This window comes from Panthera pardus, unplaced genomic scaffold (genome assembly GCF_024362965.1).
Source record: "Panthera pardus isolate Hobbes unplaced genomic scaffold, ASM2436296v1 HiC_scaffold_16, whole genome shotgun sequence".
In the NCBI taxonomy this organism is placed as follows: domain Eukaryota; kingdom Metazoa; phylum Chordata; class Mammalia; order Carnivora; family Felidae; genus Panthera; species Panthera pardus.
Genome location: NW_026526721.1, coordinates 107751199 through 107778551, shown reverse-complemented (window position 1 = coordinate 107778551; position 27353 = coordinate 107751199). Strand labels below are relative to the sequence as shown.

At 40.7% G+C, this 27353-nt stretch overlaps 1 protein-coding gene across 3 annotated transcripts in view; it reads left to right on the top strand.

Moving 5' to 3' along the window:
• Nucleotides 1-27353, top strand: part of KCNAB1 (potassium voltage-gated channel subfamily A regulatory beta subunit 1) — a 411162-nt gene that overhangs the window by 22395 nt on the left and 361414 nt on the right. Inside the window, exon 1 of one of the 3 annotated variants that reach the window (XM_019440219.2) lies at nt 3883-4315. The exons of the other annotated variants lie outside the window; for them this stretch is intronic. Within the exon in view, the coding sequence (XP_019295764.1) occupies nt 4074-4315 (242 nt within the window). The 5' untranslated portion in view covers nt 3883-4073. Of the gene's footprint in view, nt 1-3882; nt 4316-27353 lie in introns of those variants that run through there. 3 annotated transcript variants of the gene reach the window in all.

Here is a 27353-nt window from a genome sequence, read left to right as displayed (position 1 = left end):
AAGTGGTGGAAGAGTAGGTACAACTTTACTTGGGCACACCTGTTTCTCCCCTACTCCATCCCGCTGCTTGTATCCTCTTCCAACTTTTCCTGGCCCCCTCTCTCTAAGTTCTTATTTCTCCCCTGAGATTCAGCTTTGGCTGCGAGCTTGAAAATGGAAAGATTGACAAGAGTAGCTTTTGGAATTTTAAAATTCAAGCAGGCAAACCCTTAATATCTATGAAATGTTGACTGAGCACAAAATACCATGCTGGTTATGATGGAGGTTAAAACTTATACCAGATAGAGTCTGTCCGTCTCTTCAAAGAGCTTATAGCTTAGATGAGGAGTTAGATGTGCACTTGCAGGAGGAGGTATCTAGTACTCTGGGACAATGTGTTATGAGTCTGTGTCTCCCAAAGGAGGTACCAGTACCACTGGCAGACAAGGAGGTGACACGGATGGGGCATTAACTTGGATTCATATTGTAAAGGTGGTGTATTCCTGTGTCAGTTTCCTGTCAATTCTTCTGATTACCTTTAAAACATTAACAGGAGAAAGGAGAAAAAAAGTCTCAGATTTGTGCTAAACACCTAATAATACCTTTTAATTTCTGATATAAAAAACCAAAAGAGGTAGGACTCGGGTTCAGAAATTTTGGACACCAACACTGTCTGGCAGTTTAATAATATTCTTCATTTTTATTATACTTATTTTCTACAGGCTACGCTCTCTTTTATTTCAAGTGATAAAGGTTTTCTATGTGTAATGCTAGTAATACAAGGTTTCCTTACCAAATTTCTTAGTTTGGGCTGCTATAGGAGATTACTGCAGACTGTGTGGTTTCAGCAACAAACGTTTATTTCTCACAGTTCTAGTGGTTGGGAACTCCAAGCCCAGGGTGACAGCATGGTTGGATTTGGGCCAGAGCCCTCTTCCTGGTTTATAGACAGCCGTCTTTTGCTGTGTCCTCACACGGTGGAAAGAGAGCTAGCTAGCTCTCTGGCCTCTTCTTAGGAAGGAACTAATCCCCTTCATGAGGGCTCTACCCTCATGATCTAGTTATCTCCCAAAGGTCTCACTTCCCAATGCCATCATAGATTAGATCTCAACATGTGAATTTGGGGGAGGGATACAAACATTCAGCTCATAACACTAAATATATTCATTTAGGTTAAAAAAAAAAAGCAGGTGAATTCCAAATAGTAAATAAATAATGGTAAACGTGGTCCAAAAATAGGACAGGAATCATCAGGTTTGTACAAATGTTTGGAAACAGTTTAGAGGTGTCAAGTGAGTGGTTTAGAAGTGAATTGCAAGGGGAATTTCAAGAGGTAATCATATACCAGGGTCTAGGAGGTGGGACAAGAATTCCTAGAGGAGGTGAGCTCTCACAGGACATGGGGTGGGGGAGGTCATGTGAGCAAAGCCATGGTGATGGGTGGGGTGGGAGTAGGAAGCCTGTTGGATTGGATGAACCATTTATGCCCAGGAGTGGTCGCTGGAGGAGAGACGCAGCTGGTATCACAAAGGGAAAGGACCCTTATATGAGGGGACTTTTTGTTTTCTCTTTTTGACTTTTTCTGTTGAGATCATTATTGATTCACATGCAGTTGTAAGGAACAATATGGAGAAATTCCTTCACCCAGTTACTCCCAATGATGATACCTTACATAACTATAGTTCAATATTACAATTAGGAAATTGATGGTGATGCAAGCCACTGACCTTATTCAGATTTCACTAGTTTTGCATGCACTCATTTGTGTGTGTGTGTCTGTGTGTGTGTGTGTGTGTGTGTGTGTGTCTGTGTGTGTGTGTGTTAGCTCCAGGCCATTTTATCACACAGGTAGAGTGATGTGGCCACCACCATAGTCAAGACACAACAATTCCAGCACAAGAATCCCTCATCTACCCTTTTATTGACTGAGCCACCTCCCTCTCTTTCCAATTCTCTAACCCCTGGAAACCACTAATTGGTTATCCATGTGTGTAATTCTATCAGTTAAAGAATATGATCTAGATGGAATCATGCAGTATGATGATTTTTTTTTCTCTTAAGGACCTTATTGAAACATTGGCAAGACAAGACATATATTGAACAATTAGAAAACAAGATAAGTAATGATTTTCCCCAGGAAAATTGGGAAGCTGGGAGGGAGTGTTTGTGATATGGTGGGGGAAAGGGAGAGAAAATAAGTCCTATTTGATATGTGTAATTTGGCTTTTTTCCACTCAGCAAATTCCCTTGAGATCCATTCAAGTCGTTGCGTATATCAGTAGTTCATTCCTTTTTATTGCTGAATACTATTCCATAGTGTGGATATGCCACAGTTTAACCATTCACCTGTTATAGGAAATTGGGGTTGTTTCCAGTTTTTGGCTATTTTGAATAAACCTGTTATGGACATCTGTGTATAGTTTCTCTGTGTCAACATAGATTTCATTTCTCTGGGGGAAATAACCCAAGAGTACAACTACTGTGTCCTGTGGTAGGTTTGGTATGTGTAGTTTTATAAGAAATTGCCATACTCTTTTCCAATGTACATCTCCCCCAACAATGTGTGAGTCATTCAGTTTCTCTGAATCTTTGCCAGCATGTGGTGTTATTGGTATTTTTATTTAGCTAGTCTGGTGTGTGTAGTAATATCTCATGGGCTTAATCTGCATTTCCCGAATAGCTAATGATGTGGAACTTATTTTCACATGCTTATTTTCCATCCGTATATTTTCTTCAGTGAAACATCCGTTAATGTCTTTTGTCCATCAGCTAATTGGAGTGTTTATGTTTTTATGGTTGAGTTTTGAGACTTCTTTGTATGTTCTGGATATAAGCCCTTTGTTGGACATGGTTTGCAAATACTTCCTCCCGGTCCCAGTTGTTTTCATATCCTCTTTACAGGGTCTTTCATGGAGAAAAAGTTTTGAATGTTGATGGCATCTAATTTACTAATTTTTTCTTTTATGGGCTGTGTTTTTGGTGTCGGCTCTAAGAATTCTTCACTTATCCCTAGGTCTTGAAGATTTTCTCCTCTGTTTTTTCCTAGAAGTTTTATGGTTTATATCTATGTCTGTGACACAGTTTGATTTATTTTTTTGTATAAATATGAAGTTTAAGTCAGGGCTCATTTGTTTTTGTTTGTTTTTGCTTATGGGTGTCCAACTGCTCCAGTACCATTTGTTGAAAAGCTTATCCTTTTTCTTTTTTTTTTTTTTTTAATTTTTTTTTTTAACGTTTATTTATTTTTGAGACAGAGAGAGACAGAGCATGAATGGGGGAGGGTCAGAGAGAGGGAGACACAGAATCTGAAACAGGCTCCGGGCTCTGAGCTGTCAGCACAGGGGCCCGATGCGGGGCTCGAACTCACGGACCGCGAGATCGTGACCTGAGCCGAAGTCGGCGCTCAACCGACTGAGCCACCCAGGCACCCCAAGCTTATCCTTTTTCTATCGAATCGCTCTTACATCTCTGTCAAAAATCACTGGGTCCTATTTGTGTAGGCCTTTTGCTTTTTACAACCATCCTATTGATATTTCCTATCACTTGATAGCAACATCTTAAAAAGAAAAAGACTGATGGACCTTCTACCCAAATGAATCATGTCTCTAGTATAATAAATTATTTGATTATGAAGTACTTCGAAAGGTCTCATTACACACTCATGAATCATCCCCAAGGCCTTATGATCCTTATGAGAACAGAACATTTGGCCTATATCCCACCCAAATATTTCCTTTTACCTAAATAGAAAGACATGGGAAAGAGTGCCCGTATTTTTTCCCCAGGGGCCAATACATAGTTGCTGAAGCTTGACTTTGGGAACTTAACGGGGACAAGAAAAGGGATTGGACTTTGTCAGGGTTTTGTTTTGTTTTGTTTTCTAAGGTTTCAACAGAGACATGTATCTAGGAGCTCTGCCGGGGACTCCAGAGTCTGCTCACATACAAAAAATAGTAAGGGGCAGCTAAGGCAAACGAGCTGATCCCTTTTAGGGACACACTAAAGCCAGATAACCCAAGTAATCATAGCAAGATACAGCCAGTCTCAGAGCTAAGTACTGTGAAATTAGCTTTGCGTTCTTGGGTTTTGGAAACATGCATCTGTATAAACCTGCCTGTGCGGACATCCCCAGCCCCAAGCTGGGTCTGCCCAAATCCAGTGAATCGGCTCTGAAATGTAGACGGCACATAGCAGTGACCAAGCCTCCACCTCAGGCAGCCTGCTGGCCGGTGAGGCCTAGTGGAGCAGCGGAACGGAAATATTTGGAGAAGTTTTTACGTGTCCATGGAATTTCATTGCAGGAAACCACCAGGGCAGAGACGGGCATGGCTTACAGGTACTGGCCGGTTGCAATGTTATTCAACCAGGGCACTGCACGGAGGTCAAGGGTTCTTGTTGTTAAAGAAATAAGGACTGAAATAACAAAGCAAACACTGTGTGGAAAAAGGAAAAGAAAAATGAATGCAGGGAGCCCTCTTCTTGGTCTGCCTTAGTTTCTTGCGCTCTATATTGTCTACTTTCTCTTTACTTAAAGGGTTACATAGAGGATAGTCAGGCTCTCTGTGGAGGATCCTAACCGTGTGTTGCCTGTAGAAATAATATCTTTGGCTTTGAGGAGGTAGGTGACTTAGCAGGTCTTAATGAAGAATGGGGGCTCTATTCTTCTTAAGGGAATTTATAAATTAAGAGTAGGATTTTTTTAATATGCTGCCTGGATGTTAAGGCCGTTATTTTCTTCTAAGTCTGAATCATGTGGTCTGTGCTAATGGTTAATAAAGTAGCTCATGAACAAGTTCTTCTTGAAACGACGGCACTTTTTATCATTGCAGCCTGAGATAAATTACGGGCTGTTCTCCAAACTTCCAACACCATCATTTATTCTGTGAAAGATTAACAAAAGGGAGAAGTTTTCCCCTGGTGTGGGGTTGGGTGTGTAATCTTCATAAATTGTTCTGAGATGGGAAGTATCATTCTTTGTCAGAGCAATTATTGTCCAAACCTCGCTAAGACATGCCTGTGCTTAGCTGAATCACCCAGGGGCACCGACACTAATGCTTGCCTGACAAATGCCTAGAGTCTTAAATATCCAAGAAACTGAGCAAAAGCCATTCAGAAGGACAAGGGTGTTGAAAACGGAAAAAAGAATTTAACATTCGTGAAGAACGGCTGTCCTAGCTCAAGTCAAAGCTTTTCCTTCTCCAGAGTAAGATTGTTTTTGCATGGACACGATGTCTCCAATGATTTCACTTTTCCATAATCTAAAGGTCTATTTTAGTGTAGTAGATACTGCCCTAGTTTTATCATCTAATTTGGCTAATAAAGCAATTTGCAACGAAATGACTTCTTTCTGTGGAGAGCAATGTGTTTCACACAGACTCTTTATGCAATAAAGGGCTCATGCAGAAGAGGAACTCTTCTAGGTTTATGGAGATTATAAACATACCACAGCCCACCCCAACATGCTTTGGAAATGGAACCTATGAAGAATCTAACCACCTTTCCAAGAGAACTCATGGCTCCATACACCAGGATGGAGGAGATGCTGATGTTCCTCAATCACCTTTCCTGAATCTGGCTTCCACAAGAAGGAGCTGTCTTCTCTCTCCATCTCCTCCCATTCTCTTCTCTACGCTTTCCTTGACCCTCAGTGGTGGCAGGATGGTGATGTCTGAATGTAGATCAGTTGAGGATGAACTGTTTCATTAAAAAAAAATCTCTCTCTGCATCTCTGTCACAGGATGGGTGGTTTTACCACGAACTCTTGACTTTTTTTTTGTTAATGTTTATTTTTGAGAGAGAGAGAGAGCGAGCAGGGGAGCAGAAGAAAGAGAGGGAGACACAGAGTCTGAAGCAGGCTCCAGGCTCTGAGCTGTCAGCACAGAGCCCTACGTGGTGCTTGAACTCATGAGCTGTGAGATCATGACCTGAGCCGAAGTCAGCCACCCAACTGACTGAGCCACCCAGGCATCCCAGCCATGAACTCTTTATAAACCTTCAGAGGACATGCATCTTTCTCTCAGGAGTCCTGGTTTGAATGTCAGTTAGACCTCTTGTGACGGGTGCCAATGTTCAGACGAAGATAGGTTCTGAATATGTTTTCAAATGGTTCTGAAGCAGAGGAATGATCCCTCCTCAAGTAGGTAAAAGCAAGGGTGTCCTTGTTGAAGCTGGGGGCCTGGAGCCCACCTGCTTGAGGGGAGCAGTCATCCCCCAGTCTGGCCCTGGAGGCCCCCCTGTCAATCCCATACTCCCATGGTTTGAGAATACGGTTCCAAGGGGACTCTTCATAAGGCTTGGGGAACAAGGCTCTGTGACCTTGAGGGTGCTTGGTCCTGTCACAGAGATGGGCTCTTGGACAAGGTTCTGTGTCACTCGGCAACACTAGGAACAAGTGGGACCTAGAAGAGTGCAGCTCCGGGATCAGAATTTGAGGAGACACAAGTTCAGTTAAACGGATACTTGGCCCCAGGGAAGAGCCAAAGCTCTGTATTATGATGGGTTGCTGTGCTTTACCACCCCTTCCTCCATTATTCCTCCCGTCCCCCTCCCTCCAACCTGAAGCACGTCTCCTTTCTCTAGATTCCCATAGTAATTTGTCTATTCTTTCAAGACCCTTATTAATCACCCTTATTTAAAACATCCTCCTCTGAACATTAGGGAGGGATTTTTAGGGAAGAGAACCCAGGTTCTCTCTGTTCTAACCCCAACTTGGCTTTTGGCCATGACTTCTTTTTTGCTTTTTAAGTGTTTTACTTTAATTCCAGTATACTTGACACACAATGAATGTTATATTCGTTTCAGGTGTACAATATAGTGATTCAGCAGTTCTGTACATGACTCAGTGCTCATCATGATATGTGTACTCTTAATCCCCTTCACCTGTCTCACCCACCCCACCCACCTTCCCCCATAACCGTCAGTTTGTTCTCTACAGTTGAGTCTGTTTCTTGGTTTTTTCCCCTTTGTTCATTTGTTTTGTTTCTTAAATCCTATATATGAGTGAAATCATATTGGCTGTGACTTCTCATAAACCTAGTATTAAGTGAGAAGGTGAATTTCATATTCTTCTTTCCTTATCCCGATTTCCAACTGCCCTCCAACCATGGCTTTGTCAAAATACCTTGTTTCATCTTGCCTCTTCTATTTTCTTCTTTCTGAAGGATATTATTTCATGTGTACTGGAAAGAGAATGGGCTTTAGAGTTAACCAGAAGAGAGTTCAAATCCTAGCTCTTCTGCTCTACAAACTGTGTGACATTAATCTGGCTGTGACATGTAAGTGCCTGACACACAGCAGGTGCTCATTGATAGAAGTTCCTCTCCTGCTTATTTTGTAGACTCTGTCATTCATTCTAGGGGACGGGATGAAAACCCCTATGGCTGAAATGTACACAGGGGTAAGACAGAATATTTTATAAGAATATAAGAATATCACATGATAAGATAGAACATCTCTCAGAAAGAAAAGAAGGGATAAAAAGAAATCTGCGGTAATTCACAATCTGTGTAGGTTTTCATGCTGAGCTTTAGAATTCTGAGAGGTCTGAAGGAGCCGGTGAGCTGTTTTCTCTTCCTAATTTGGTCAGATGCCACTGCAGCCTTCAGCCCAATACCAGCTGCTTAGGTCCCTCGATCATCTGTGAGAGAGCATTCTGTTGTGTTTCCATGGAGACTTGTTTTATTTCTAACTGAGGGTGACCAGGAGAGGAAAAAAATCAGTAAATATGCAAACACATGTATCAACTGAAAAGAAACTGGAGGGAATTGTTTGAACGTGGTGTAAAAAGTGCCAAGTTGCTGTGTAGATCCTTCTGTTGGCTTAGAATTTTCTGCAAAAATAGAAGGTTTTTGTGGATTCATTTTATTAGTGTCTATAAAATAGTTACCCAAGAGAGTCCTTTAGTCATTTCTAAGAGGCGCAAAGTCAATTGTCTCTATTACACAGCATTGAAATCTGAGCCAGATAATAAACCTGAGCTTAGGTCGAGGTTAAAGTACACTGAGAGATAGTTTTATGGACAAAACACAAAAAATATCTAGACGGAGTGAGGATGCAGCAAACACCCAGCTTTGAAGCAATTTTGTAATTAGCCAGGAGGAACTTACACAGATGTAAAATGAAAGTCTAATTCAGGGATCGGCAATTTTTTTTCCCGTAAAAGTCCAGGTAGTAAATATTTTACACTCAGGGGCCACATCCACCTTTGTCATAGCTACTGAACTCTGCCGTGGGAGGGTGAAACCAATCATTGACAGTAAGTGAACGAGTGGGTGTGGCTGTGTTCCAATAAAACTTTATGGGCACTGAATTATGACACTGAGTTTTACATAATTTCTGCACATCATAAACCATCTTCCTTTTTTCTCCCAAACGATGAAAAAATGTACAGGTCAATCTTAACTTGAGGCCCATACAAAAACAACTGGATTTGGCCAATAGGCCACAGTTTGCTGGCCTCTGGTCTAGAAAACAAAGCTTTCAGTTGCATGAAGTTACTTATTTATTTATATTTAATATTTATTTATATTTATTTTTAAATTTATATTTATTTTTATTTATTTTTTATATTTATTTTTAAACTTCTTTGTTTCCAGAGGTATTTAAGGTACCCAAGTGCATATAATTCAGAAAGATAAAAATAACAAAGAAGAAGAAATGAGTTCAAGAAAGATTAAGAGCAGCCAGGGAAGACATGTTGCCCGGGGTGAGTTGAGCAAGCCATGCGCAAGCCATGTGCTTGGACCAGATTTGGCTCTGGGCTTCCCAGCAACACCAAATTGTGAATAGTGAAATGGAGCTCTTTACAACAGTTATGGAGTCCGTGAGGTAGGTAAGGATAGACCACTTGAGCAGTGTTGGCACATCTTTTTTTTAATCTGGATACCAGAGCAAAATTTCTCTCATGGTTCTTCTTTATGTAATTAGTAACATCCTCAAAAATATCCTTACAGTAAACACAGCAGTGAGGTTCCTAGGGCTCTTTACTGTGGATCCCCTAACATTAACAGTGGCATTGCCGCAAAAAATAATTCAGCGAAAGCAAGCAGGTGGCTAGCGAAGAAATGACATTGGCTTAATAGAAACATCAGTTTGAGATTATTTACACTTTAAAAATTCCCTGTTAATGATGATGCAGCTTTCACTATTCTTTTACAGTAACAGGGCTTGTCCAGATTCATGCAATGAACTAATTGTTTCTCAAGTTGAAAAAAAAAAAGTTATGCTATTTGCAAACCAAAGAGAACACTTCTCATATTCTGGAGCTGATGGTGAAGAAGGAGCAGAAGAAAAGGAGAGGCAGGGGGACGTCTTAAAACTACTGACAGATCTTGGAGATGATCTCCAATTTCTGGTCTTACAGCTGAAGAGAAGCAAGGCTGCAATGTTGGGTGACTAGCCTGAGGTTGCATTTGCAGCCAGCAGCAAAGCTGGGACGAGAACCCCTGTACCTCGGGACCCAGTCCAGTGTTTTCTCTACACTCTCCATATTTATTCCCAGCCCCCTAGTTCCCATCCCAGCCCATGCCCATCCATGCACGCACGTGTGCACACACCCGTGTGCCCACACTGCTTCCTGGGCATGCTGCAGTCCCGGTCACATTCACAAGCTCTGGTCTACTTTTCTGGTCACCTGTCTTTTTTGCTCTGCTCTGCAACCTGCTTCGGTCCTATTGCTCTGCACACGGATCCTCCACCCCTGCCCTGGACCACTGGGTCTCCACTCATCATAACTTGCTGCAACTAGAATATTCGTATACATCCTCCTTGCCTAGGCAAATCCAACTCACAGTCTTCTCTCTTACAGAATGATCTGTCTTTGCTCCACATAGATTTGGATTGTTAGTTATTTGTGTGTGTGTGTGTGTGTGTGTGTGTGTGTGTGTACGTGTGTATCTGTGTGTGTGTCTTATTCTCAAAATTATGTTGCTGTTACCTTGAGGACCAAGGACCAGAGCTTATAATATTTTGCAATCCTCCCTTTGACAGTGCTCAGTACATGTGTTTTGCTTGACTGGGGTGCATCTATTTAGAAGTTGGGGAGCAGAAAGAAAGACATTAAAGAGCAAGAAGTAGGGACTTCTCCTTCCCCCACTAATAGTGCTCTAACTTCATATTTGCTCCTGTGTCTTAGACGCAGTATGTTACCTAACCTTGCTGATCCTCAGTTTCCTCATCTGTAAAATGGACCCAGTTGAAGTTACCTTACAACACTGTTGTAAGACTAAAATGAAGTCACACATGGCTTAGCTCACCCCTTGCGGGAGCGGGAGACTGAGCTCTCTTGCTCCAACCTCCTTCTCAGCCAATCTTGGGAACCCACGATGTAGTCAATTTCCAGAGGGTTGAAAGGAAATGTGTGTAACAATGTATCTAACAAAGAGACGGGCAAAAATAACACCTACAAATTGAGTTTTGCAAAACACTGGGCTTACCACCCTCCTTTCCTCACTTGCTTTTACAATTTTTTCTTCTGTTGGAAGCTGTCCTTAGGATCTATTGAGAAAATGTGGGGTTTTGTCCTTTCATCTCACGCGTAGCCCAAAACAGCTTCATGAAGCATTGTAATAAATTTCTCTCCAAATGGTGTATATGAAGATAGGTAATCTTTTATCAATCTGTGTATTTCCAGTGCCTAGCATTGTGGCCAGAACAGAAATATTTGAAACAGAATACAGTTAAAAGCCCAAAACTCACACCAGCCCACAATACCTCTCTCATCAGCTTGCCACAGTATCTGAGATGTTCTCCAACTAGAGGCATCAGTGCTGTTAAAATAGAAATATTAATCCAAGCTAAGAGGCAGCTGACCGAGGCAAAGACAAGATATTGGCCAGACCTGACCTGAAAACAGAGAAGGCAGAAAGAAAGTTTCCAGACCAGATCAAGAGGAAAGCTTGTGTGTCAGGGCACAGGTACGGAGCTACAAGTTGACGTACGGGGACATAGGAGGGAAGGAACTGAAGAAGAGGATAGGAAAGCTAGAGAGAAACCTCACTCACTCCACTGCTTTCTCAAAGAGGTGGGGCAAAGTGACTAAGAGCATTCGTTAACTGATAGTTTTCACTGGTCTCTCAATGGAGATTCTAAGGACAAGTAGAATTATTTTCACTCTGAAAACCTTTTCCTGGGTTCTGTCCTAGTGATAAGATGATGTCCCAGCTTCGGGATTTGAAGTCCACCTTCCCTCTTCCCTCTTTCTTTGATCTCTGGCTTCCTTACCCATAAAATGAAAACAAACCCTACTTCACGGGATAATAATATTCATGCAAAGGCACAAATAGTGGGCACTCAGGAAAGACTGTCCCCATCTTGCTCTTCCTCCTTTTCATCATTTCCATAGTACAGCGTAGAAACTGAAAATTATTTCTATTCCCAAATTGAACTCACTGTCTTCTTTCCAGCCCCCCACTTCTAACCCCCAAACAAAATCCCTTTGCAATGCATTCCCGTGACCTACTTTTTTCACAAAATGCTTGGCACACTCAAACATACTTGAGAAGGAGCTATGGCCATGACCGTGAAAATTAAAAGGCTAAAAAATAAATAAATAAATAAAAACTAGTAAATGCTCCCTGTGCAGGGGGTTATATTTTCTACATTAAAAAAAAAAAGCCTACATGGTTTATTTTAGACTGGCCTAATTTTGGTCAGTCGCGAGGCCTGTGCTAATTTGCTCTGAGCCCTCTGTGGCTCTCCTGGCTTCAACATTTCTGGAGGAACTTCAGTGACAGGGAGATGGTTCAGACCCAGAACGTGTGTGATGACCTGAAATCTGAATAGGCTGCTGGTGAAGGGGCTCAAAGGCTTAGTGAAAGGGGCCTATTCAGAATGGAGCAGAATGTTTATTTCCTTTTGAATGTAACACAAGTTCTAAAATAAGTAGGTTTTAAAAGTGTCAGTTTAGATAGAAAATGCTTTAAAATTTAAGCAAAAGTGAGAGATGCGTGCCACTTGGAGTTGAAATATTATTTCTGTTCTGTTTTGAAATTTCCACTTGTGTTTTTCCAAGGGAAAAGTTGCTTTGTTTATGTAACTGAATAAAAACATTTGAAATTCACGTCTCCAGAACAAGAGTGGGTTATATGAACCCACGTTTTCTCATATAGAAATTCCTGATGGCGGTTTAAAAAAAAAAAAAAAAAAGAAATAGCACTGAGACCTGGTTTTTCTGACCAAGGAGCTACTGTAGGTCCAATATGTACTCACTCAAGGTGGGGGGAGGGGACGGTAAGTGGGGGGGAAGAATTCTGAATTTCCCTGCAGTTTCTGGGAATGCCACTAGGATGCGCTATTTCATAAAGAAAATTAAGCCCCCGGGTTCCTTAACCACAGCTCGCAGAAATCTTTACACTTTCCCCAGATAATCCTAGACCAGAATTTAAATTCTAATCTGCATATTTTCCTTGATTCTGGAGATTAAGAAGTATCTTTTTTGGTACCACGTGGCAAATGTCCTATAGCGAGAAAAAATAAATTATGGCCAGCATATTCTCAGGATTCTGAGAAGCCCTGATCCATAGCAAGCCTATGTTATTATAACCTATATAAGTTAGATATTTGATAGAGCAAATTTCTGTGTCTGGGAGTTTCCAACACGGGAGATTCTGAAGCCCACCACAAACCTCTGGGGCATGGCTGGTGGAGAAAAGAAAGGCATACGCCTCACCTCCTTGGCCTTGCTTTAGAGAATGTTCTATTGATGTCTTTTGCCCCATCTTGGTTGCAGGCACCTTGTTGCACAGTTGAGATGGAGCAGGTGTAGGGAATCTGGAAGGAGAGTGTCATCAGCGTTGTCAGAGAGAAGGCTAGCTTAGAATCCATGGTAGTTTGTAGAACATTACCCCTCAGGTCTGGCTCAGCACCAAATTAAGAGGTTGAGGAATAATGGTGCCCTTCCTCCTCTGTATTCATGGCTCATTTTCATTTATATGGGACACCTCTCCACACCTATTGCTTTAGCTTCTTTTCTAGTGATTCCTCTGCCTGTCCCCAGCTAATTATGAATTGATACTCCCTAAGATTTCAGTTATATATCTTGTGATGTATGCCAATGTTCAGATGAAGATATGTTCTAAGTCTTTGTGTTTCAAACAATTATGAAGCAAAAGGACATTTTGTTTTCAAAAGGAGAAAGCAAAGCGGACCCAGTTGATGTGGAGAAATTGCGGTGGTCTGCAAATATGTCACATCCAAAGAAATGAACCTCTAATCATGACAGTCCAGGTAGTAGAGGAGCTATTTTTAGACAACCTACCTAGTTCTTAAAACCAGATTATAAAAAAAAAAAATTATTTTGAAACTAATTTCAGTCTCACAGGAACTTATAAGAAGAGTACAAAGAATTTTTAGGCACTTGATTTTTTAACATATTGTGAAGATTTTGCCCCAATTGCGTTAACCTTTGCACATTTTCTTCTGTGCTTGCTCCCTGCACCCCTCCCCCCACCTCCCAATTTGTTTTTCCAAGAGAGTAAGTTTGAGAGTAAATTACATATGTTATGGCCCTTTACCCCTTACATACACCCCTACACGATTTCCAACTTCAGTTATATTTCCATGGTATGCTACTTTTATATGATGTATACATCTGTATTCCAATTTCGTCAGCTGACACAGTAATGCCCTTACAAGCAATTTTTTTTTTTTTTCTCCACTAGTATTAGATCCGGTTTAGGATCACAGTTTAGTTGTCATGTCTTTTTAGTTTCCGTCAATCTGGAGCAGTTCAGGCTGGAATTAAATTTAGCTCAGGGAGGAGGTCAGTGGGAAAAGGGCCGTGACTCTTTGCAATTTCTGCTTGGGGTTGGGAGGTGGTGCTGTCGTGCAGCCTAATTGCTGTGCTTGTCCTACAGTCTGCTGGTTACTGCTCCCAGTTCCGCGTCCAAGCCCATGTCGTCCGCAGCTACCCAACAAGGGCCACAACGTTTTCATCTTGGACTTTAGGTCCAAGGCTGAGGCGGATTTCAAAGACGTACGGACCTAATTGACCCACATAAATTCAGTCATCTGTGTTCTTCTGCTCAGCATATCCGCTGAGGGGAGTGTGCTGGCGGTGGGGCTGTTGAGTTACCAGGAACTGGAGTCAGGCCCTCTGAGCACAGACATGCAGAGCGAAGAGGGCTGGGAGGGTCAAGCAGGTGCTATCCAGCTCCAAAGGCAAGTACCAAGGAAACGGGCCCAGAGACACCTCCAAATGGCTGGAGCAGCAGCAGAGGGAGGGGCCTGGCACAAACAGTCTCCAGAGGGATGGCGTGGATTCTGGCCCAAGGTCCCAGTGAGCCCGCTGTGGGAGAGGAGGAGGTAGTGAGCTGCCCAGCAGCCAGGGAAACTCAGGTGCCCAGTGGGGTATATGGACTATCTTTAGGCAAGGAGTTTTTGACCCAGTTGTCTTTAGTCTATTTTTTCCCTCATGATAATCCTTTTAATTTGTAAAGGCAGAATGTTTTAGAGGCTCTGACAATTGAAGAGTGTGGGTGTAGAATGTGTAGCTCATTAGGTATCTAAGCTCTGCTTTAGCATTGAAAGGGTTTGTAACAGGTCACTGCTTTTGTAATTTTGCAGCACTCTGTAATTCAGCACACAATGACAACACATACACTTGGAAGGTGGTTAAGGCTTTAAAAAGGAGCTGTCATTGCTCCTGAGATGACCATTGTGCATGACTGGCACCTCCATGCATAATTTCCCGAGAGCTGAATTCTCACTGTAACTTCTTTCTAAGATTCATCAAATTAGTACCTCCTTCCTTTCTGCCTGTTTTTTTTCTCTTAGCACTCTGATTTGTTTATTTCTGTAATGTCTGTCTCTCCCACTAGCGTGTGAGCCCCAGGAAGACAGGGATCTTATCTGTATGGCTAATTGCTTCATCCCTAGAGTCTAGTCTCTAGTGTAGAACTCAGTAAACATTTGCTGAGTAAATGAATTATTAGGCAGGATTATAACAAATAAGCCTTCATTCTTCGCTGACAATCAGCTGGATTATCCGATACAAGGAATTGCTCCGCCAGACTCTCCACCCATAGTCCCCTGCCATTTACTTCCTACCTTTCTCTTTTTACTAAAAGCCTCCCAATGTCCTCCTTTGAGATAGTGGTACTTGGGGACAACATTGTTCTCATAGGAAATAGGTTGCATTTTAAGACCCTTGAAGTTGCCTTTCATACCTATCATAATGTTATAAGCCCACTTTATTTTTGTTTCTCCTCAGACATTCATCTTGTTTCACTTTTCATTCATTTATTTACCTCACTGCATTCATGAAGGCATCACTGTACTTTCCTCCAGAAAGTTCTCTGTGATGTCACTGTGCAGCCCTATCCACAAGGGGGTCCTGAGTTACAGAGACCAGACAAGATACTCATGGTCTTCCCTCTGGGCATATTCCTCATTTCTCCTAGATGTGGTTCTTATGTACCAATGTTACAGAGCCATGGGTCTCTTCTTTATCACCCCTTCCACCATGAATTCTTCCCCTTTCTACCCCTTGTCCATCAATCCCATCAGCTAGCCCTTTTTGGTTTACTCTTGTCCTGATCATTTTTGGTTTTTATCTCATTGCAAGAGGTTCATCATATCATTATAACATTTATATGTCATCTCCCAAAAGATGGGAGACAAATCTATAGGGTCAGCCATCCTGTTGGGATTCCTAGATGACCCACTATCCTAAATACACTAAAGGATTCTCTCTCTACGCAGTAATTATGGATGATTGTGAGTTCTGATTAGACCTCTTATTCTTGGTATAGATCAGACTTTCCCAGGAATAATCTGGCCTGTAACTAAGAAACTCTTCAGCTGGAGATTAGCAGTTAGAGGATGCTACCTTGGTGGTATCAATGATACCTAATAGGTCATTGAGTCATTGTGGGGTTTCTCACTTTATTCTGGCCACGCTTTACATCCTGAGAAACACCCAGACCTATTCTACTCAGTGTTGGTGGGACTAGGCAATAGCAACAGTAGGGTCACACTTTTCCATTCAAGGGGTTTCATTGCCTGAGGGAACCTGAGTGGGCCTCAGTGACAATGAACGGGTCCTCAAAACCACTTCTTCTCCAAGGACCTACCATTTTTTTTACTCCGTTTTCACCAGTTCTTGGTTTCTGGATATCCTACGTGGGTAAATATTACCCTCTTATGTCTCATGACCCGTTTAGAATGTTGGGTGATCCAAAACACATTTTCTTAGAAGATAGAAAATCAGGCTCACGTAGCCAAATCTACTAATCCTTATTTTATAATTCATCAGTGGCACTCTTTATGAAGTTCTTTTCTAGGGCCACTAATCAGTCCTTGCTGTTTTGGGTGCTGTGTCGATTTTTGGTTGAACTATTTACCTTACTTCCTCCCCAGTATACACAGATTCATTCTTTCATTCAAGAGCTATTACTAAGTTCTCACTTGTGTTATACACTATTCTAGGAGACACAGCAATGAACAAAACAGAGAGAAGCAGTAAGTTCCCTGTTTTCTTGAAGATTTCATTCTAGTCAGGATGAGGTAGACAGTGAGCTAACTAAATAAAGTATGTAACATTTTAGAAAAGATAAGACCTCTGCAGAAACACAAACCATGGAGGAAGGGAGAGTGTATGTGTTAGTGGACAGTTACAATTTTAAACAGTTTAGTCAGGTAAGACCTCACTGAGAAGACAGTATTTGAATAAATATCTGAAGAAGGTGAAAAGGACAATCACCTGAGTTTCTTGGGGGAAGAATACTCCAGGCAGAGGGCACAGTATGTGTAAAGGCCTAGAATGAGAGTATATATATGCTTCACTAGAAGGACTCACAGAATTCAGCAAAGCGTTATATTTACAGTTATAGTTTATTGCAGCAAAAAGATACAGATTAAAATCACCATTGAGAAAAGGGGCCCAGGATGGAGTCCAGGAGAACCAGTTAGAGCTTCTAGTTGTCTTGTCCCCGTGGAGTTATGTGGAAAGCACATTTCCCCCTGAAACAGTGTGCGACAATATGGACAGAGTATTGTCAGCCAGGGCAACTTACCCAAGACTTGGTCTCCAGACTTTTCCCTGGAGATGGGCCCTATAGATACACCAATCACCCGCATGGGTGACCTTGGCACTCAGTCCATGTGAAGAATGAGCGGATTCCCAGTGGCCCAAGGCCTCACTATAAACCATACATTTAGTATACACCATTCAGCAGGGTCCAAAGCGTCCAGGCAAACAAAGATACTCTTGTTGGGTAGAACATTCCAAGGGCTTAGAGGTTACCTCCCAGGAGCTGGGGGGCAAAGGGCCAATGCTTTCTTTGATCAAGCTTAATACTTCCCTGCACAGAAGCCAAGTCATGCTGGTCTTTGTAGGTCATTTAAAAGATGTGGGCTTCTAAAACTGGTATAGGAGATTCCTCAAAACGTCAAAAATAGAATTACCCTGCAATCCAGTAATTTCACTATTGGATATTCACCCCCAAAACACAAAAACACTAATTCAAAGCAATACATGCACATCTATATGTATAGCAGCATTTTTTACAATAGCCAAGTTATGGAACAGCCCAAGTGTCCATCGATAGATGAATGGATAAAGAAGTGGAAGTGGTATATGTATATAATAGAATATTATTCAGCTGTAAAAAGCTGTAAAAAGAATGAAATCTTTCCATTTGCAATGACATAGATGGAGCTAGAAAGTATAATGCCAAGTGAAATAAATCAGTCCGAGAAAGACAAACACCATATGATTTTACTCATATGCGGAATTTAAGAAACAAATGAGCCAAGAATAAAAAAGAGAGAGAAAGATGTAAACCAAGAAACAGACCCTTAATTATACAGAACAAACCAATGGTTATCAGAGGGGAGGGTGGTATGGGCGTGGGTGAAATAGGCGATGGGGATTATGGAGGGCACTTGTGATGAGCGCCAGGTGGTGCATGGAATTGTCGAATCACTATTTTGTACACCTGAAACTAACATAACACTGTATGTTAGCTATATTGGAATTGAAATTTAAAAAAAAGATGTTGGCTTCTAGTCCTAGGAGAGAGAAGATTTTGCAAAGTATTGAGCAGGAGAGCTACATGATTTATTTTTTACCAAGATCATCATGGAATGAATAACAGGATCACTCTGACAGCTAAGTTGGAAGATAGACTAAACATTAGAAGAAGGATTACTGATTAGGAAGTTACTATAATGATCCAGAGAAGAGGTAACAATAGCTTGGACCAGGGTAGAAAGGGATCAATTTTAAGAGTAGACTTAAGAGCACTACAAACTGGATGTAATGTGTGATAAAAGGAATAACCCAAAGATGACTTTAAGTTTCTTGGCCTAGGAAATTGAGGCAGTTGAGTGGCCCTTAAATGAGATGAGTAAGATTGCAAGGGAGCAGATCTCATGGGAAGAAGAGTAGGGGTTCGGTTTGTGGACGTGAGACATCAAAATGCCTGTTAGACAACAAAGGGAAGATGTCAAGTAAACAAGAGTCTGGAGTTTATGAGAGAGGTCTGGTCTGGAGAATTATATTCAGGATATAAAGATATAAGTCTTGGAGTCATCCATCTAGCATGCAAGTATAAAGCCTTGAGACCAGCACACCAGCCTGTCTGATGCTAGGAGGTGAGGGAGATGAGGAGGAGACAGCGAAGAAGCCTGAGGGTGAACACTCCGAGAGGCAGGGGAACCATGGGGGAATGTGGTGTCAGGAGCTAAATGAAGAGGCAGGGGATCAGCTATGTTAAATACTCCCGATGTGTCAAGCAGGATGTGGATGAAGAGTAGACCTTGAATTTAAGAACATGGAAGTCACTGTTAACCTTAGCAAGAGCAGAGAGATACAGATTTCACTTTATACATAGAGATCTACTTGATAGAAGAAAGCAAAGGCCCATGTACATATGTAGGAAAAATTTTAAAGTTAATTCTGAACTCCTAGTTAACAGAACTCTGACAACCATCCACTGAGCAGCTTCTCTGGATTTCCTCCTACTAGGAACATAGAGAAAAATATAAAAAAAAACATATTTGAAAACTTAAATTAGCCCGACTTGTGACCAGAATACAGAAAGATTTTCTGATGGTATTTATAAAGCTAGATTATTCAAAATGATGCTCATAGAGTTGTCCGTGTTTGCCTCGTGAAACAGAGCTTCTCTGCCCCCAGAGGGAGGGTAGGAAGACACTATGTCCTTACCCTACTGTTTCTGACTTTGGTGCTCCCTTTGTTTTCACATCTGGGGATTTCCCTTTCTAGGTTTTAAACCTGCATATATATTTACTTTGGAATATTTTCTTCAGCAAGTCTACTTGCTTAGATTGTGTCTGTGTGTGTAGAATGTTCCACATCATTTAAATATGTTCATATTGACCTGAAGTTCACTTTCTTTAGTCTTTTAAAAATAATTTTATTTATTTATTTATTTATTTATTTATTTATTTATTTATATAACTTGTTTTATTTTTTATTTTTTAAATTTACATCCAAATTAGTTAGCTTATAGTGAAACAATGATTTCAGGAGTAGATTCCTTAATGCCCCTTAATACCTTAATTCCTTAATTCCTTAATACCCATTTAGCCCATCCCCCCTCCCACACCCCCTCCAGTAACCCTCAGTTTGTTCTCCATATTTATGAGTCTCTTCTGTTTTGTCCCCCTCCCTGTTTTTATATTATTTTTGTTTCCCTTCCCTTAGGTTCATCTGTTTTGTCTCTTCAAGTCCCCATATGAATGAAGTCATATGATTTTTGTCTTTCTCTGACTAATTTCACTTAGCATAATACCCTCCAGTTCTATCCACGTAGTTGCAAATGGCAAGGTTTCATTCTTTTTGATTGCTGAGTAATACCCCATTGTATATGTATATACCACATCTTCTTTATCCGTTCATCCATCGAGGGACATTTGGGCTCTTTCCATACTTTGGCTATTGTGGATAGTGCTGCTATAAACATGGGGGTGCATGTGTCCCTCTGAAACAGCACACCTGTATCCCGTGGATAAAAGCCTAGTAGTGCAATTGCTGGGTTGTAGGGTAGTTCTATTTTTAGTTTTTTGAGGAACCTCCATACTGTTTTCCAGAGTGGCTGCACCAGCTAGCATTCCCACCAACAATGCAAAAGAGATCCTCTTTCCCCGCATCCTCGCCAACATCTGTGGTTGCCTGAGTTGTTAATGTTAGCCATTCTGACAGGTGTGAGGTGGTATCTCATTGTGGTTTTGCTTTGTATTTCCCTGATGATGAGTGAAGTTGAGCATTTTTTCATGTGTCGGTTGGCCATCTGGATGTCTTCTTTGGAGAAGTGTTTATTCATGTCTTTTGCCCATATCTTCACTGGATTATTTTTTTGGGGTAGGGTGTTGAGTTTGATAAGTTCTTTATACATTTTGGATACTAACCTTTTATCGATATGTCATTTGCAAATATCTTCTCCAATTCTGTCAGTTACCTTTTAGTTTTGCTGATTGCTTCCTTCACTGTGCAGAAGCTTTTTATTTTGATGAGGTTTCCAGTAGTTCATTTTTGCTTCTGTTTCCCTTGCCTCCAGAGGCGTGTTGAGTAAGAAGTTGCTGCAGCCTAGATCAAAGAGGTTGTTGCCTGCTTTCTCCTCGAGGATTTTGATGGCTTCCTCTGAAGTTCACTTTTTAAACCAAGAAAAATGGTTATACTAAAAATCATAATGGACCCAATTATATTTTTCTTTTATTTATTTTAAAAAATTATTTGTATTGATTTTATCTTAGAGAGAGAGAGAGCATGAGTGCAAGTGGGGGAGGGATGGGGGGAGAGAGAGAGAGAGAGAGAGAGAGAGAGAGAGAGAGAGAATCTCAAGCAGGTGCCATGCTCAGCATGGAGCCTTACATGGGGCTTGATCCCAAGACCCTATGATCATTACCTGAGCTGAAATTAAGAGTCAGATGTTCAACTGACTGAGCCACCCAGGCACCCTTCCAATTATATTTTTTAAAAGCATTGCACAAAGAATAGAAAAAACCAAACAAACAAAAAACAAAACACAACAACCAGATATCAGCAGTTGTTATTTTTAGGTGGTAGGAATGTGGACAGTTTTTTCCCCTTCTTCTATTCCTGATTTCCAAATGTGTGTGTATATTACTCTTATAAAAGGGTGGAAAATTGAAATTAAAATTAGATTTTAAGAATTTAAGATATGTGCTTTTGAAGTTCTTTTTTTGAGATACCTCAGATCTGAAACAAGTATTGGAATTCATCAGTCCAATTTGTAGTGAAGCTTATAGAAAAAGAATCTTGTTCTGAAGTTAACCTGAAGAAAAATTGGGGTCTTTATGTAGATAAAAAATTGAGGTGCATTCTGTCAAAATGCTTCTATTTTATAGATAACTTTGAATAGCATAGACCATCTCTACTGGATATATATGTGTGTGTGTATATATATATATACATATATATATATACACATATATATATACATACATATATGTATATGTATACATATACATACATATGTATACATGTATATGTATACATATACATATATGTATGTGTGTGTGTGTATATATATATATATATATATATATATATATATTCAAGCAACAGAAAAATAAACTGGCTTAAGTAATAAAGGAAACTGGCTGGTGCACTTAACTAAAAAGTCCAGAGGTAGGGAAAACTTCAGGAAAGGGCAGATTCAAAGTATAACCATTGTGGACAGGACCTGGTCTCTCCATCTGAATCTGTGACCCTTTTTGGCAATGACCCCACTGTCGGGTCCAGGTCTGAGGCAGCTTCAGCCCCTCCTCTCATCTTCAAGATGGCTGACAAATGTTCTCATTCACTTTTAGAAAGCAGAAAGAAGGAGCTTTCTTCTCATATAATTTGCATCTTCTTATTGATTCCCTTGTTTTGATTGGCTGTCCCTTCCACTTCTGGACCACTGACCGCCTCTTGGCAATGGATGATGCCGATTGACTTCTGTAGCATCATGCTCAACCCTTCCTAAACTACCTGGCTGAGAAGGAAGAGGCAGAATACTCCTGGTGTGAGAAGAGGGAAGTAGTTTATGGGAAGGCAACCTACATATGTTGAGCACACTCTCTAATGATCACATCTGGAGGGGATGGACATATCATAAGGTAGCATGGCAATGAACTCATGGCAATAAGATTGCAGTTGGTCAGTCATCTGACAATTGGGAAAGAGGCTACTCCACTATTAACCAGTGATGTGCTGTCTCCATTCCTTGGGCTTTGGGCTTGATTCTTAATTCTCCTCTTGCTCTAAATCTCTAACTTTTCATGTGTAGAGGATATTTTCCTCTATTAGTCTACATCCCTAGTAGCTTGAGCTACTTAATCACATGACTAAAATAAACAGAAATCTCATTTAACTAAAGGTATGAAAGGAAACATTGGCTTTAAATGCTACTTAATTTAGTATGGAAAGTAATGTATATTTAATAAGGAACACATTAAAAACTCATAAAGTGGTTTATTTATAAAGTGGTTAGCCTCCCCCTCCATTGCCCCAATAAATATGGTTAAGTTCCATCAACTGTGCAGTAAGTGCAATTATACAAATGCCATGTTTCATTTTGTGTCTGATTATAGAAGTTCTCCTTCCATGCCCTCTCTGTATGCAAAGGGTAAGTGAATAGGATTTTGGAATCTGAGGAGATATTAGAGACCATTTAATATCTCCCCCTTTCCCTCGAGTAATTTTGCAAATAAGTTTTCTGAGGCCTAGGAGGTTAAGCAATCTGCTAACAGTCACGCAGACGGTTTGCTAAGTTCTAGTTAAGAATTTAACCAAAGGTTTGGATCTACCACTTTACTCTTTTCACAATAGAAGTTTCAAATAAAAAAAGGATTGACTAAACACCAGCTGTGCCCTGGGCAGTATGCCAATCACTAAGCTCACAACAGGAAAGATATGGTTCCTGACTTTAAGCAATTCCAAGAACAGTTCAGTAGGGGAAAGAACCATATCAACCAGATAATTAGAGTCTAGTATGATACATGCAATGTTGCTACTTAAGACATAGCCATAATGTAGTAGAGCAAGTGATAAATACTCTTTTGAGAGTCCGGAATGACTTTGAATAGTTGGAGATTCATGTGCAGGGTTTTGTAGGATGAATATGAGTTTGACAGTTGGTCTAAGACTGGTAGAGCATTTGATCGAAAGGGAATAGTGTATCTGAAGGTTTAGAGGTGATGGTTATAAAAGCAACTTTTGGAGACAGATATGAATCAAATGTTGGTTCTAAGGCTTACTAAATAGATCACTTACACAACTTATTTATGCCTTCTACACATTTACTTTTCATCAGCGAAAAGGAAATAATAATATCTATCCCACAGGATTATGAAGAGGATTAAATAATGTTACAGCTATAAAGCACCTAACATCGTGGAGTGGAACTTGGGAGCAGGTAGTCACTTGTCTCCATCTTCCTTCTCCTCTTTTTCTTTCTCCTTGCTCTCCCCAAACCTTCTTGGTGAGGAGAGCACTGGAGAGGAAGGAATGGAAGATTTTTGGAGGGGCTGGTCATGAAAACTGTTGAAGGATTCATAGGTAAGAAGTGATGAGATCCAATTTATATCCTAAGAAGATGTTTTTGGACAAGCTGTGCATAGGAAGTTGCTAGAGAGCTAGTTTGTTAATGCAGTGGAGAGGGCTGGGAACAGCTGCAAGGACAGTAGAACGGAAAGGAGAAGAAAGCATGGATCGAGTGATTTAGTCGGGTTCAATGAGCAGAATGTATTCTGGTAGAGCTTTGCTGGCTGCATTCTGGTCTTCATTTCCACACGTACATCAGAGGTTGTGTAGAAGGGAAAATGCTCATTGATGTGGTGAGGCCCCAAGGTCTGGCACTCTGGCATCAGGAAGGAGGAAGAAGGGCACAACTCTGCAGCAGCTTCTGTGGCTTTTGGCTCTTGTGTCTCTGAAGTGCTTCCACAGAATCACTTAAATCATCCACATTCTCATTCACATGAAAAGAAGCCTCAGAGAGAGCCACTGCACTCTCAAATCTTTTCTCTCTTTTCTGGCTTTAAAGCAACTCCTTAAACTACTACATTCCTGAGGCAATTATCTCTTTGCTATAATTCGTTAACTCACAGTAACCTCAAGTGCATCACTTTTAAGCAGCTCAAGACTCTCCTCTAAGGCTGGCCGTTATCTCCTCTGCTACAGACATTAGAAGGCCCTGTGCATGCAGGGCGGGCCCCAGGGAGTGTTCACCAAATCCCTCACATCAACTGTATTGCCTCCATCCCTTACCTTCTGTGCCCTTTTAAAAAGCCCTGTGACCTTTACTCTATGTTTGTGTTTCTTGTTTCACATTAGTTTTAATGGCCCTTTTACTGATGACCAAACTGAAAGACAGAGTAATTTGTTCACCCACACTGCAATCCACCCCACCCCCACACCCCCAAGACTGATACCAAGAAAGAGAATGTTGTTATCTGACTTCCAGTGCCCTAATATGGATGTGCTAGGCTCTGGTCAGAGGAAGGTTCTCTCCCACCCCCTTAACGACATTTTGTGTTGATTTTACATCTAGCTACTATTGCAGTTTTGTTAATATTTTCTTTTTGAATATGAATAGCTCTTACACATTGGAGAATGTTTAATTCTATCCACATATGGGTTTCTGCATAATCTGTGAAGGCTGGTCCTCATAAGCAAAGCATCAGTGCTTTATACTTTTCATAAGACGATTGGTCTTTTACTTAAATATGAAATATCTATATATATAAGTTCAGATGAAAATGAGTGACAGGTTATTGGTGAGGTATTTGAACTTTTATCTGTTAAAAATACTGTGTGCATTACCTATATTCCAAAAAAAAAAACTACTCACACAATTTTGTTAGATATGACATGGTTTTGAGGTTTGTTTTTTTTTAATTTACATATTGAAAGCATTCCAAGAATTCACAAAGCCTCAGAACAAACGTTTAGAACACCATGCTTGAGATACCTGATCTGCAGTGTTGGGTACATGAAAGAAGTCTTTGAAAAACTCACGCCTGAAGTACTTTCATCACATGAAATAATCAAGTGGGTCTCTAAACATTGCTTGAGGCCAAATTGAATAGATTGAGTATTTAGGACGTATTTATACTGGATGTTTTTAAGCAAGGAAGATATGCAAATAACCTAAACCTATTTATTTTCATGCAGTAGGTAAATTTACTATTTCTTCCAATTCCAGGCCTATCAATTATTCAAACGATCAGCTAATAATTCTGACCACCTGCTACCTGTAAAACATGCTAAATGCTAGTAAGACCAACTAGCTCTGAAAACAAAACCTCCCATCAGCTGCCTTTAATCTCTTTCCTTCTGACTGTCTAGAGAGGACTTATATTATTTTCATTGTACATTCACTTGAGTCTTCAGCACTTTAGAGTCAGGATGGAGAGAATCACAGATGCTATTACACTTGATCTTAGCCAAAAGGCCGAGAAGCGATGAGAATCACAGATGCTATTAAGACATGGAGTCTCTTACTTGGGACAGATCAGGTAGTTGCTAACATCCCTCATAGTCATACAGTATCTGTGAAGTTCCTTCAGATCATTCCTGCCGGTAGCTCCAAGTGAGGCCATTTGCCAGCCAGCACTATGACGTCTTTAGTAACTCATACCCTTGGGTTACAAAAAAAGGCCACCAAAGAGCTTGCCTTTGGAAGAGTCTGCCCACTCTGTTGGCTCCAAATGAATAAACACAACTCTTCATCCCCTTCCTTTGATTAGCTGCTCGACTCTGAACCAGAGGAAGCTAAAATCTCCACTGACATTTATCTAAGATAGAAATAAGATGAGGAGAGTAAGGAAAACCATTCTAGAAACTCAATGATGTAGTTCACAAAACTAAGGTGCTCTGAAGTTAACAACAAATTGCAGAAGACTCATACTTAGGTAGTTTAGAAAACTGCTTTTAAGACGTAGGTTTAGATGTGGTTTATTCAATGGTATTTGAACATAGGACTCATACTAGGGTATCCTATATGGCAGCCAACTAGTCACCTGTGGCTATTTAAGTTAAAGGTAATTAATATTAAATTAGAATTTCATTTCTCAGTAGCATTAACCGTATTTCAAGTGCTCAATATCCACAAGAGGCTAGTCGCTACTGTATTGTACAGTGAAGAAACAGACCATCTCCATTATCCCATAGAATAGCTCGGTATTGAAAGGTCAACTCAAGGCAAGAATCTTCACTTTTATGGATTTTTTTTCAGGTTCTCCAACGAACTATGGCATTAAAAAAAATTCTACATAGTTCATTTACCTTGAATCAAGTCAAATAGTAGAGACTCTGGTCAACCACCGTGTCAAGCTCATGGTGAAAGTGTAGGAATAATGATCATCAAGTATCAAATTACTACCCAGCAGTGGAGTTGATTTAATAACTTGTAAATAAAACTCTGCTATAAAGGAGATGTCAGAATGTACCTCACCGAAGATCATTTTTACGCATGCTATTCTGCAATGTCCAGTTATTTTTCAAGTCAATGAGAAGCATTATTTGGTCCCAGTGATTAAATTACCACAATGAGCAGATTCCTGGCACCAGCTAAGCCCTATGATTAGGGAAAGAGAAATCGAGTTTTGTCTTTGTGTTGGTTCAGATCCAGCCATAACTTTTTGCTGGGTGCAGACATTTAAATGAAGAAGCACTTTTAATTCAACTTTATCTTATGATTTCATTACCTTTTGGCAGCAATGGCAAACTTCGTACAGAATTATAAATCAAGGCCAAATGTTGCACGGATGCCGTGGTACAAAGATTCATTTCGTGTGCATACGAGCTTACGATCTACAAGGTGACTCATCACTTGTTACCATGTCTTCCAGCTGAGCAGTTGGATGCAGATGCATACTAATGTACAAAAGTCAATGCTGGGCGTGGAGCCATTGCATATTATCCTTCTCGATCTGATTCTCTACCGTTGGCTTCAGGGAGGGCTGCCTTTCAAAATCAATTACCTAAATACAGTGAATTAATTAGGGAAAATGGTGAGGTATGAAGTATGCCTTGTCCTACCTCTCCTTTGGCTGTTGACAGTGTGCCCAACACTGCAGCTCAGATGTGACCGGATAAGAGGAATAGGAAACAAGGTGAGTGCCCTGAAGAGAAGAGAGCATTGTGCTATTCAAAGTGTTTCACATATTATACACATTTGATCCTCACATTGTTCTGTATCCAAGCTGGGAAGGTTTAAGTGTCACAAATGAGACAGCTCTCTTCAGAAGAATTGATCATTTTCCCACCTGTGCCCCATTAGCTCTGTTCCTCCCCATATGCCTCTGCTTGTAATTATTTGTATACATGATCATTTCTCTCATTAGACCTGAAGGTACCTGGAGGGGGAATTTAGTTGTTCTTAATTCATCTTGTTTCCCTG